At 43.3% G+C, this 13,023-nt stretch overlaps 1 protein-coding gene across 1 annotated transcript; it reads right to left on the bottom strand.

Annotated features, from left to right (window-relative positions):
- Positions 1–8,159: 8,159 nt before the first annotated feature.
- Positions 8,160–13,017, bottom strand: LOC311121754 (kalirin-like). The gene is made up of 7 exons (XM_084196208.1): positions 13,002–13,017; positions 12,825–12,875; positions 12,576–12,653; positions 11,991–12,176; positions 11,440–11,611; positions 10,980–11,152; positions 8,160–10,659 (listed from the first exon to the last, which is right to left on the bottom strand). Exons 2-7 carry the CDS (start codon positions 12,843–12,845, stop codon positions 10,474–10,476), a joined length of 816 nt encoding a protein of 271 aa, XP_084052334.1. The 5' UTR covers positions 12,846–12,875; positions 13,002–13,017; the 3' UTR covers positions 8,160–10,473.
- Between the last annotated feature and the right edge of the window lie 6 nt (positions 13,018–13,023).

Raw genomic sequence — 13,023 nt, 5'->3', positions numbered from 1 at the left:
CTAAGGTACACAATAGTAGGTTTTAGTAGACAGAAGGTGTTGCTAAGGTACACCATAGTAGGTTTTAATAGACAGAAGGTGTTGCTAAGGTACACAATAGTAGGTTTTAGTAGACAGAAGGTGTTGCTAAGGTACACAATAGTAGGTTTTAGTAGACAGAAGGTGTTGCTAAGGTACACAATAGTAGGTTTTAGTAGACAGAAGGTGTTGCTAAGGTACACAATAGTAGGTTTTAGTAGACAGAAGGTGTTGCTAAGGTACACAATAGTAGGTTTTAGTAGACAGAAGGTGTTGCTAAGGTACACAATAGTAGGTTTTAGTAGACAGAAGGTGTTGCTAAGGTACACAATAGTAGGTTTTAGTAGACAGAAGGTGCTGTTAAGGTACACAATCGTAGGTTTTAGTAGACAGAAGGTGTTGCTAAGGTACACAATAGTAGGTTTTAGTAGACAGAAGGTGTTGCTAAGGTACACAATAGTAGGTTTTAGTAGACAGAAGGTGTTGCTAAGGTACACAATAGTAGGTTTTAGTAGACAGAAGGTGTTGCTAAGGTACACAATAGTAGGGTTTAGTAGACAGAAGGTGTTGCTAAGGTACACAATAGTAGATTTTAGTAGACAGAAGGTGTTGCTAAGGTACACAATAGTAGGTTTTAGTAGACAGAAGGTGTTGCTAAGGTACACAATAGTAGGTTTTAGTAGACAGAAGGTGTTGCTAAGGTACACAATAGTAGGTTTTAGTAGACAGAAGGTGTTGCTAAGGTACACAATAGTAGGTTTTAGTAGACAGAAGGTGCTGTTAAGGTACACAATAGTAGGTTTTAGTAGACAGAAGGTGTTGCTAAGGTACACAATAGTAGGTTTTAGTAGACAGAAGGTGTTGCTAAGGTACACAATAGTAGGTTTTAATAGACAGAAGGTGTTGCTAAGGTACACAATAGTAGGTTTTAGTAGACAGAAGGTGTTGCTAAGGTACACAATAGTAGGTTTTAGTAGACAGAAGGTGTTGCTAAGGTACACAATAGTAGGTTTTAGTAGACAGAAGGTGTTGCTAAGGTACACAATAGTAGGTTTTAGTAGACAGAAGGTGTTGCTAAGGTACACAATAGTAGGTTTTAGTAGACGGAAGGTGTTGCTAAGGTACACAATAGTAGGTTTTAGTAGACGGAAGGTGTTGCTAAGGTACACAATAGTAGGTTTTAGTAGACGGAAGGTGTTGCTAAGGTACACAATAGTAGGTTTTAGTAGACAGAAGGTGTTGCTAAGGTACACAATAGTAGGTTTTAGTAGACAGAAGGTGCTGTTAAGGTACACAATAGTAGGTTTTAGTAGACAGAAGGTGTTGCTAAGGTACACAATAGTAGGTTTTAGTAGACAGAAGGTGCTGTTAAGGTACACAATAGTAGGTTTTAGTAGACAGAAGGTGCTCTTTGGTAAAAGGGGTAAATTGCTCATCATAAAGAAAGGAGGACCAAGGCCCTCTTCATATAATAATTAAAATGCCTTTATTTGAATGACATGTTCAATGGAAACAAAGTTTAAAAACTATGACGCGTTTCGGCTGCATGGTCTTCATCAGGGAGTACAAAGATATGATAATACAATGTCCTCTTTTGAACAGCATTTTCCAATCAACCCTGATTTGAAGAGGGAGTGGTTACATAATTCATTGGACAACACCTAGTGAGCAATAATATACAGATTAAAAAGTGAAATACTGTAGATATGTTATCAAAAATGCATCTCAAGGCTAGAAGCATCAGAACAACTAGAAAGGTAGTTCTAACCTTGAATATGACTGGGCAAAGTGTTAAGAATAGGAGAGCCATCTATTTTATAGTAGCTCAGCTGGTAGAGCACGGCGCTTGTAACGCCAAGGTAGTGGGTTCGATCCCCGGGACCACCCATACACAAAAATGTATGCACGCATGACTGTAAGTCGCTTTGGATAAAAGCGTCTGCTAAATGGCATATTATAGTACGCTAGAACAGGGCAAACATGGACCACAGCAGTCTAAACATAGCTGAGGGCAATACAGCAAATTGTCCACTAGATGACAGCAAAGGGACCTCTCACGACCTTACAGGCAAGGTGAGAAATCCATATCTTCATTTAAAACAGTGTCCTTAGTGGCCTGTAGTTTGTAAATCCAAAAACATTCCCTTTGGTTTAGCTGTTTAAGACGGTCCCCTTTTCTAATTAAGGCCGGAACATGATCAATACCCATAGCTTGTAGGGAGGAAGGGTCACCATGGTGTAAGGACTTGTAGTGCCTTGCCATGGGGTAGTCTTCATTGCCTGGCCGTATGGTGTACTTGTGTTGCGCTAAGCGGTCTTGAAGGCGTCTCTTTGTCCGTCCAATATAGAACACCTCGCACTGTGGACATTCCAATCAGTAGATGACATGAGTGGTTTTGCAGTTATTGAAATGCTTGACTTGATACTCCATTTTAGAAGCTGTGTCAACAAAATACTTTTTCTCTGCAATATTTCTGCAATGGTTGCACTGGTTGCATTTAAAAGAGCACCTAGGTTTGTGGTCTAGCCAAGTTTTTTGAGAGTCACCAGGAAGATAGCTGTGGACTAATTTGTCATTTAGGGTAGGACATCTCTTAAAGCTTTATGACTGGTGGCTCTGCGAAGACTTTGCATAGTAGCGTCTCACTTTGGATGATTCCCCAATTATTTTTAATGATTATTTTAATATTCTCAGCTTCAGTGCTGTATTTTGTAACAAAGTACACTCTCTCTGGTGCATCACGAGGCGCTCCCCTTCGCAACATAAGGGCCGGACGACTGCGGCCCTTATACCTGCATCTTTCAGGACCTGAGAGCTGTAGCCCCGATTCAAGAAGCGATTCTCCAATTCAGCAGATTTGACACTGTAGTCTATTTCCTGATGGCAAATTCTGCGGACTCGTTGGAATTGGCCATATGGAACGTTCTCTTTTAGCTTTTTGGGGTGGAAGCTGTCTGCCCTCAGAGTGTTATTCCCATCTGTAGGCTTCCTAAAGATTGATGTGTGCAAACAACCTTTGTCATTTTTACTGATGTCAAGGTCCAAAAAATGAATGTTATCCTTGATGTACTCCATAGTTAGTTTGATGTTAGGGTTAATGCAGTTAAGGTATTGGTGGAAGGAAATAAGTTCATATTCTGAGCCAGACCAGAACAGGCAAACGTCATCAATATGAGGAAGGCCCAAAATGGCCACCCGGACTATTTGCATAGTCACTTTACCCCTACCTACATGTACAAATTACCTCGACTAACCTGTACACCCGCACATTGACTTGGTACCGGTACCCCCTGTATATAGCCTCGTTATTGTTATTTTATTGTGTTACTTTTTTTAATGTATATTTATGCCAGAAAATGATGTCATGGCTTTAGAAGCTTCTGATAGGCTAATTGACATCATTTGAGTCAATTGGAGGTGTACCTGTGGATGTATTTCAAGGCCTACCTAGACCTCCACAAGTCTGGTTCATCCTTGGGAGCAATTTCCAAATGCCTGAAGGTACCACGTTCATCTGTACAAACAATAGTACGCAAGTATAAACACCATGGGACCACGCAGCCGTCATACCGCTCAGGAAGGAGACGCGTTCTGTCTCCGAGAGATGAACATACTTTGGTGCGAAAAGTGCAAATCAATCCCAGAACAACAGCAAAGGACCTTGTGAAAATGCTGGAGGAAACAGGTACAAAAGTATCTATATTCACAGTAAAATGAGTCCTATATCGACATAACCTGAAAGGCCGCTCAGCAAGGAAGAAGCCACTGCTCCAAAACCGCCATAAAAAAGCCAGACTACGGTTTGCAACTGCACATGGGGACAAAGATACTTTTTGGAGAAATGTCCTCTGGTCTGATGAAACAAAAATAGAACTGTTTGGCCATAATGACCATCATTATGTTTGGAGGAAAAAGGGTGCTGCTTGCAAGCCGAAGAACACCATCCCAACCGTGAAGCACGGGGGTGGCAGCATCATGCTGTGGGGGTGCTTTGCTGCAGGAGAGACTGGTGCACTTCACAAAATAGATGGCATCATGAGGAAGGAAGATTATGTGGATATATTGAAGCAACATCTCAAGACATCAGTCAGGAAGTTAAAGCTTGGTAGCAAATGGGTCTGCCAAATGGACAATGACTCCAAGCATACTCACAAAGTTGTGGCAAAATGGCTTAAGGACAACAAAGTCAAGGTATTGGAGTGGCCATCACAAAGCCCTGACCTCAATCCTATAGAACATTTGTGGGCAGAACTGAAAAAGCGTGTGCGAGCAAGGAGGCCTACAAACCTGACTCAGTTACACCAGCTCTGTCAGGAGGAATGGGCCAAAATTCACCCAACTTATTGTGGGAAGCTTGTGGAAGGCTACCCGAAACGTTTGATCCAAGTTAAACAATTTAAAGGCAACGCTACCAAATATTAATTGAGTGTATGTAACCTTCTGACCCACTGGGAATGTGATGAAAGAAATAAGCTGAAAGAAATCATTCTCTCTACTATTATTCTGACATTTCACATTCTTAAAATAAAGTGGTGATCCTAACTGACCTAAGACAGGGAATTTCTACTAGGATTAAAGGTCAGGAATTGTGGAAAACTGAGTTTAAATGTATTTGGCTAAGGTGTATGTAAACTTCCGACTTCAACTGTAAATATAAACCAGCATAGGAAGGGCTGTAGCAAGCTCCCATGGCACATTCTTTGACTTGTTTAAAAATATGGTCCTGAAAGACAAAGATGTTATTATTAAGAGTCCATTCAGTGGTGACTAAAAAGGAAGCTGGACCAAATTGTTCAATTCCTTAATTTTATTCAACACATCCGTGATATCTTGAAGATAGGCTGAGAGTGACGGCAGAAAAGGCTTAATAAAGTAATACATGTACTTGGAGATGGGTTCTGTCAGACTTTCATTACCATAATGACTGGTCTGTCTGTTTTGTTTTTCTCACGATTCTTGTGGACTTTTGGAAGAAGATGAAAAGCAGCCATTGAAAAGAATTGTAAACTCATTGTCTGAAATGTAGTTGTTGAGCTCATGGGGGAGATATTCCGTCTTCACTTTCTCAAACATAGCATCTTCACTGTCCTTAAGTTTGTCGTCAACGGATTTATCAGACATGTCCAAGTGCCTGGTCAGGGACACACACAACTGGTTACAGTACATGCATCCACATTAAAACACTGGGTCATAGAAAGGACATTCATTTATTTGCACACACACACACACGCATACACACACACGCACGCACACACACACACACACACACACACACACACACACGCACGCACACACACACACACAATTCCTGCGACCAAGCCCAAAGTCAATACGGAGAAGGTCCATACAGCAAACGTCTTCATCTTCACTAAGGTCTGTAGACTTCAAGACAGCGGAGGGAATTAAGTAGATTATAATCATCAACGTGTGACATCACATCAATTAAGTTCATAAACATGCGTTTCAGATAACTTTTCACACAATCAGCAAATGAATGCCTCTGCCTACCCACAGTACTATTGATAAACAGTGACATACGATAAGGACTACCCAACAGGGATTTCTCCTCTGAGTGATGAAAGAAGCGCGTCACTCACTACTCCCTAGTGTCCTTGTCCTTGTAGATGAAGCTGCATCGAAACACTGAGAGGAGTTCCTTTGGTAACACTTTACTTGACACCCAGCGTCATAACACGTATAATATGATCGTAACACTGTCGTGACACATATTTAGACCTGTTGTGACATGTATTGCGTTCTTTTATGGCTGGTTATGACACCGACATAAGAGTGTAAAAACCCACAAAACCTACCACACAAGGGAAAACATTCCATTACACCATAGCCAACTTGTCAACAGGATGTTTATGTTATACATTTTTGTAAAACTTTTATTGACCACCTACTCCAATGCTCTGTTGCTGATGACTGGGATGAATGTGTGTCATAACGTGTTATGATGCTGGGTGTGAAGTGAGGTGTTACCGTTCATTTTTATACCTGCATAGGTGTTGCTGTCACCCCTACGGGTTAAACTACCTTATAAGGGCAGGATCATACGCAATGATCTACTAACACCCCGAAGGGCATGCTGGCATTGACACGTATATACACACACACACACACACACACACACACACACACACTGTGAAGTGGTCATGTGTTCTAATGGAGGAATTATGTGGAATCCTTTGTGTGTTATTGTAAGAATTATGTGGAATCCTTTGTGTGTTATTGTAAGTATTATGTGGAATCCTTTGTGTGTTATTGTAAGTATTATGTGGAATCCTTTGTGTGTAATTGTAAGAATTATGTGGAATCCTTTGTGTGTTATTGTAAGAATTATGCAGAATCCTGTCTGTGTTAATGGAGGAGCTATGTGGAATCCTTTGTGTGTTATTGTAAGAATAATGTGGAATCCTTTGTGTGCTATTGTAAGAATGATGTAGAATCCTGTGTGTGTTAATGGCTGGTGGCCATCGGGAAGCTAGAGGTACTGTGATGAGGTGTGAATGAAGGAGTCAGGCGCAGAAGGTGAAACACCGAAGTCCAGAGTTTATTCCGTTTACATAAATAAAACGCACCCAGCGTCAAAACAAAACTATCACAAGGGAAATATTCCACCTTGGCAACAACAAATGGAAGCTACTCGCTCTCACAATGAAACAATCAATCACAAAGACAAGGGGAACAGAGGGAACACTTATACACATACTAATTAGGGGAATGAGCACTAGGTGTGTGTGATTGACAAGACAAGACAAGACATGACAAGTGGAGTGATGAGAATGGGATCGGCAGTAGCTAGTAAGCCGGTGACGACGAACGCCGAAACCTGCCCGAACAAGGAGGGGAGGCAGCCTTGGCGGAAGTCGTGACAGGTACTGTCATATATTTTATAGTAAAAACAGAAATATGATTTGTGTAACTTATATCTGGCTCTAGGACCATCCCAGCAGACTCTCCTGAATGCCCAAAGTGAAAGAGTGGCGGTCACTTTGGGGGAACGGGCTGGTGTTCCGAGAAGGAGCAGGCCATTCAACAGCAAATTCAAAGATACACACATCCATAAAGGGAATCAGAGTGGAATTGTTTTCCCACAGATTTTCTTACCTATTTCAGCCATTTTTGGGAGTTCCAAAAATGTCTCTCCTGACAGTGACGCAACAATGCCACTATGGCGATTTACAGTTACAGTTAGCTGCCGTTCTAAATCCTAGTGTTTCTGTTCCCCTTTAATGGAGGAAGTATGTAGAATCCTGTGTGTGTTAACGGAGGAAGTATGTTGAATCCTGTGTGTGTTAACGGAGGAAGTATGTAGAATCCTGTGTGTGTTAACGGAGGAAGTATGTAGAATCCTGTGTGTTAACGGAGGAAGTATGTAGAATCCTGTGTGTGTTAACGGAGGAAGTATGTAGAATCCTGTGTGTGTTAACGGAGGAAGTATGTAGAATCCTGTGTGTGTTAACGGAGGAAGTATGTAGAATCCTGTGTGTGTTAACGGAGGAAGTATGTAGAATCCTGTGTGTGTTAACGGAGGAAGTATGTAGAATCCTGTGTGTGTTAACGGAGGAAGTATGTAGAATCCTGTGTGTGTTAACGGAGGAAGTATGTAGAATCCTGTGTGTGTTAACGGAGGAAGTATGTAGAATCCTGTGTGTGTTAATGGAGGAAGTATGTAGAATCCTGTGTGTGTTAACGGAGGAAGTATGTAGAATCCTGTGTGTTTTAACGGAGGAAGTATGTAGATTCCTGTGTGTGTTAACGGAGGAAGTATGTAGAATCCTGTGTGTGTTAACGGAGGAAGTATGTAGAATCCTTTGTGTGTTGATGGAGGAAGACTGTAGTCAAAGAGAGTACATTGTATATGAAGAGACACAAAAAGGTTCCTATAGAAACACCTGATCATGATAGCTTAGCATATTCACGACCACCAAGCTAACTACGCAGAACCACGTGATCACATTCAGTGCCGTACTCCTTTGAAATAAAGTCTTTTTTTTTTTTTTACAAATGGTTATCCCCATTTCACTGGCAAAGAACCCATTTGTGTGACCTTTGACACTATGCATCGGTGCCTTCATAACAACATACAGATACAGACAGACTACAGTATTAGTATAGACAACATACACATGTTCCATTTCAGAGATGAAAAATGGTCTTTATTACAAACCACCATACAGAACTCATAGAGGTGAGATAGCAGCCATTTGGTATGTACACATCACTGTATAACCTGTATGGCTAAGAGGGGCAATGTCCCAAATCACACCCTACTCCCCATATAGTGCACTTCTTAAGGCAAAAGTAGTGCACTACGTGGGGAATATGATGTCCTTTGGGTTTTGCCCAGAGCCTGTATAACCTGTGTAGTATGAAGCTAGAGCAGCAGCGCTGCCACTGCAGATACAAACCAGGGTTAGAAGTTACCCCCAGACACTGACCTAGGGTCAGTTTAGTGTTTCTTCTCATGGTTAAGGTCAGATTGGGGAGAGAGTAACCTGATCCTACATCTGTGCTGAAGGGCAACTTTTACCCTGAGCAGGGGAGAGTTGAAGGGTTAACTAGTTCAGCAGTTAGTTAAAACCTGAAAATCCAATATGGCGGCAAGGTTTCTGTTTAATATGAAGGAGTTGGACTGACGTGTTCCCCAGCTCCCTTTTAAATCATGTACATGTCTGTAAAATACTATTTACATATTTTGCAAAGAATGCATAATATTACGCTTCAAACTCTGGGTTACATTTAAAAGTATGAGGATGCACACTCTTGAGTCCTTCACACTGCACAACAGCAGCTCTACAGGAACAGGAAACAACATCAAAGGGACACAGGATTGAACAGGAAACGGTTTCTGTCAGTGAATCAGTGAAAAAACACAGAGAACACAGGGGTTTCTATTCAATACAAACAGAACCCAAAAGGATCACCAACACACACGCACGCACGCACAAACCATACATGCAAGCACTCGCACACAAACGCACGCACACACACGCACAAACACGCACTCACACGCAAACACACACACACGCACTCACACACACACACACACACACACACACACACACACACACACACACACACACACACACAGACGTTAACGTGACAATACTTCTCTTTACTCTGTTTTCTATTTAGGTGAAAAACAGAATAATAATCATATAAGAACTATATATACTTCATAATGCGCTCAGAGCTCTATTTACGTGGTGAGACTTTCGCTTTCTTTTACACATATTAACAAACAGGAAATTATGTCACCTCACCCGGGTCATGGGTGGGGGGTGGGTGAGGGTGAGGGTTCAGTCCATTTCTTTTGACCCCCACACCATGAAAGTAGAAACATCACGTGCTGAAACTATGTTTTTGCACCGATATGTAAAAACAACCGTTATTACAATGTAGTTTCTTGCTTGTCTCCAGCAGGTCTTGTTGCCCATGTATGTTGCCAAATGACCTGTCTTTTTTCCTAGGGTGATCTGGCCCTAATTGGGCACTTTTCTGACATATTTAACCTTTGACCCTCCACTAGAGTCTGGTTCTCTGACAGCTGTTCTCAGTATTTTTTATTCTAGAATTCCAGAGTTCCGGAATGACTGAGGCAGAAGCCCTTAGTGACATCATCAGATGGGATGTTCCAAAGGCAACAGCCCTTAGTGACCTCATCAGTTGGCAGCAGCCCTTAGTGATCTCATCAGTTGGGATGTTCCATAGGCAGAAGCCCTTAGTGACCTCATCAGTTGGGATGTTCCAAAGGCAGCAGCCCTTAGTGACCTCATCAGTTGGGATGTTCCATAGGCAGCAGCCCTTAGTGACCTCATCAGTTGGGATGTTCCAAAGGCAGCAGCCCTTAGTGACATCATCAGTTGGGATGTTCCAAAGGCAGCAGACCTTAATGACCTCATCTGTTGGCAGCGGCCCTTAGCGACCTCATCAGTTGGGATGTTCCATAGGCTGCAGCCCTTAGTTACCTCATCAGTTGGCAGCAGCCCTTGGTGACCTCATCAGTTGGCAGAAGCCCTTAGTGACCTCATCAGTTGGGATGTTCCATAGGTATACTGTCGGTGTCCATTCACCTCAAATCCCTCTGTCTGAGCCTACAGCTCTCTGGCCTCTTTTCACCAGTGTGAGGAACTAGTTGGTCACTAGTGTTGATGGTTGCTACTGGTTGTTGAGGATGTTTGCTACATGTATGTGATTGGTTTAACTGGGGCACCTGAGTGTATGTAACTGATGTAACCAGTTTAAACTATGTGTAACTATTTGGGACTAGTTGCTATTAGTTGACAGATGTGTGTGATTGGTACTGGGTCTTACTGGCATCAGTGAAGTGTAACTGGGCCGTAACTGGTTATGGAGAACGCATCCTGTTTGTGTGTGACTGTTATAACTGTTTATAACTGTTTATAACCGGTTCTAAACTGGTTCTGACTGGTTCTAACTGGTAGTTAGTGGTTGAACAGGACGCTGCGCGGTACCCAGCCCTCTGCAGGTGGGGACTCTGTGTTGGCCGGTCGGTAGACCAGACACTGGCCATGTTGGTTGGACGCCAGAATCTGCACCCGTTCCCCGCGAAGCACCGTGATCTCATCCTCACGCACCGCACTGAAGTCCTGGGTCACCAGCACCAGCTTCTACACACACACACACACACGTATAAAACCCTTGTTAAACACACTGCACAGACATAATGAGTCACCAAGGTCAGTATCTACATGTTGTTGATATGCATGAGTAACATAGACACAGTATGAAACATGTTATTATATGTACAGCATGAAACATGTTATTATATGTACAGTATGAAACATGTTATTATATGTACAGCGTGAAACATGTTATTATATGTACGGCATGAAACATGTTATTATATATACAGCATGAGCTATTTTATACTATTTAGAAGACAGTGCTCTCTCAGAGGAACAATAAAGTTGATTGAATCTTATCTCACCTCGTCGTCCTGCGCCTCGCCGTCTGCCTGCGTGTGTGTGTTGTGTCCGTTAGGGGTGGGGGGCACAGAGGGGGGTCGGCCTGATGCTTTGGGGCCGAAGCCCGAGGGGGGGCGGGTGAGGAGGTTTGTCCCCCCACCTTCCTTCCTCTGGTACTCTATAGGAGACTGCAGAGCTGCACACACACACACACACACACACACACACACACACATACGCACACACACACACACACACACACACACACACACACACACACACACACACACACACACACACACACACACACACACACACACACACACACACCACATCATTTCTCAGTAACCACCAGGTAAAGAGTGGAGTAACACTTAACTATAGCCCCCCTTATTAATGCATTCATAAAGCCTTTATAGCAGTTCCATAAGGCATTCCAACGTCTGTCATAGGCAGTCATAAAGTGGTCCTACTGTTTCTTACCAGACAGGAAGTTGCTCTGTGTGTCCAGTAGCTCAGTGATGTGTGAGACCCACAGCTGTTTGACAGAGGGGCTCGCTGCCTGCAGGGTGAAACGCTCTGCCGACCCCCGAGATGACAGAACAAACTTACAGGGGTCCCCCTCCACACACTCCTGCATGGCCAGGTAGCTCACCTACACAGTACACACACACACACACACGCACACACGCACGCACGCACGCACGCACGCACGCACGCACGCACGCACGCACGCACGCACGCACGCACGCACACACACACACACACACACACACACACACACACACACACACACACACACACACAGTTAAGCACAGAGAACAAACTCACACTTGCACACTTGCACACACACACACACACACACACACACACACACACACACACACACACACACACACACACACACACGCAGAGTTAAACACAGAAAACAAACTCACACTTGCACACACACCCACACAAACATACACACACACCAAACCACCCCAAAACACACTCTTCTTCCACTAACAGTCTCACACATTTTTCACACACACCTTGATGCTCTTTTTGTACTGATAGCCAGGTGTGGAGGACCCTTTACGGAGCAGCTCGCTGAAGATGATGATTTGCTCGAAGAGGAAGACGCGTCTGTCTTTACTGCGGGACAGAACTCCTCCGTCCTGCTCCCACACACAGAAGGTCTCCTGCTGCAGCAGCTTGCCCTGGCTCGTCAGCTTCCCCTGAGGAGGGTTATACAGCGCTATTACTGCTAAAGTCACCTCTATGACTGCTTATGTAGCCTCTATGACCTCTTATGTAGCCTCTATGATTTCTTATGTAGTCTCTATGATTTCTTATGTAGCCTCTATGACCTCTTATGTAGCCTCTATGACCTCTTATGTAGCCTCTATGACTTCTTATGTAGCATCTATGACTTCTTATGTAGCCTCTATGATTTCTTATGTAACCTCTATGACCTCTTATGTAGCCTCTATGACCTCTTATGTATCCTCTATGACTTCTTATGTAGCATCTATGAAATAGGGATGACCCCTATGCCTGTCAAGGTTATCCCTATGTCGCCTCTGCATCCATGTAAACCTGGTGAGAGTTGAAGGGTCAAAGGTTAGGTAGTCTACCTCGTAACCCTGCAGGCGTCCCAGGTTCATCATGTCATTACAACGTTTGGGCACCAGAGACATCAGATCCACCGCTCTCTGTGGGACACACAGACACAGACACAGACACAGACACAGACACAGACACAGACACACACACACACACACACACACACACACACACACACACACATACAGCGTTCAACTACATGAGGAGAAGTTTCAAAGAGATACAGTATACAGTAACTATGCTGCAGTAACCATCCTCACCTCGATCTCCTCACAGTCCATCCCTGCTTTAGACGTGTACTTCAGAAAATCCTGAGACAGGAGAGAGAATAAAACTGTGAGAAAGACACACACACACCCACACACACTCAAACACACACACACACACACAAACACACACACACACACACACACACACACACACACAGCATCCATTACCTTGAGCAGTAGCTGGTATTTG

The sequence above is a fragment of the Coregonus lavaretus genome, assembly GCF_964263955.1.
Source record: "Coregonus lavaretus genome assembly, contig: HAP1_SCAFFOLD_6834, whole genome shotgun sequence".
NCBI classification, from domain to species: Eukaryota; Metazoa; Chordata; class Actinopteri; order Salmoniformes; family Salmonidae; genus Coregonus; species Coregonus lavaretus.
Note: the sequence above shows the minus strand (reverse complement) of the source record. Positions and strands in the feature narration are given on the sequence as shown.

What these genes read in the sequence shown, in the direction of transcription:
- LOC311121754 (XM_084196208.1), bottom strand. Translation starts at nt 12,845, where the DNA reads ATGGACTGTGAGGAGATCGAG. An exon ending in AGTACAAAAAGAGCATCAAG is followed by an intron (nt 11,612 to 11,990) that starts GTGTGTGTGAAA and finishes TGTACTGTGTAG; the next exon opens with GTGAGCTACCTGGCCATGCA. An exon ending in GCGAGGCGCAGGACGACGAG is followed by an intron (nt 10,660 to 10,979) that starts GTGAGATAAGAT and finishes GTGTGTGTGTAG; the next exon opens with AAGCTGGTGCTGGTGACCCA.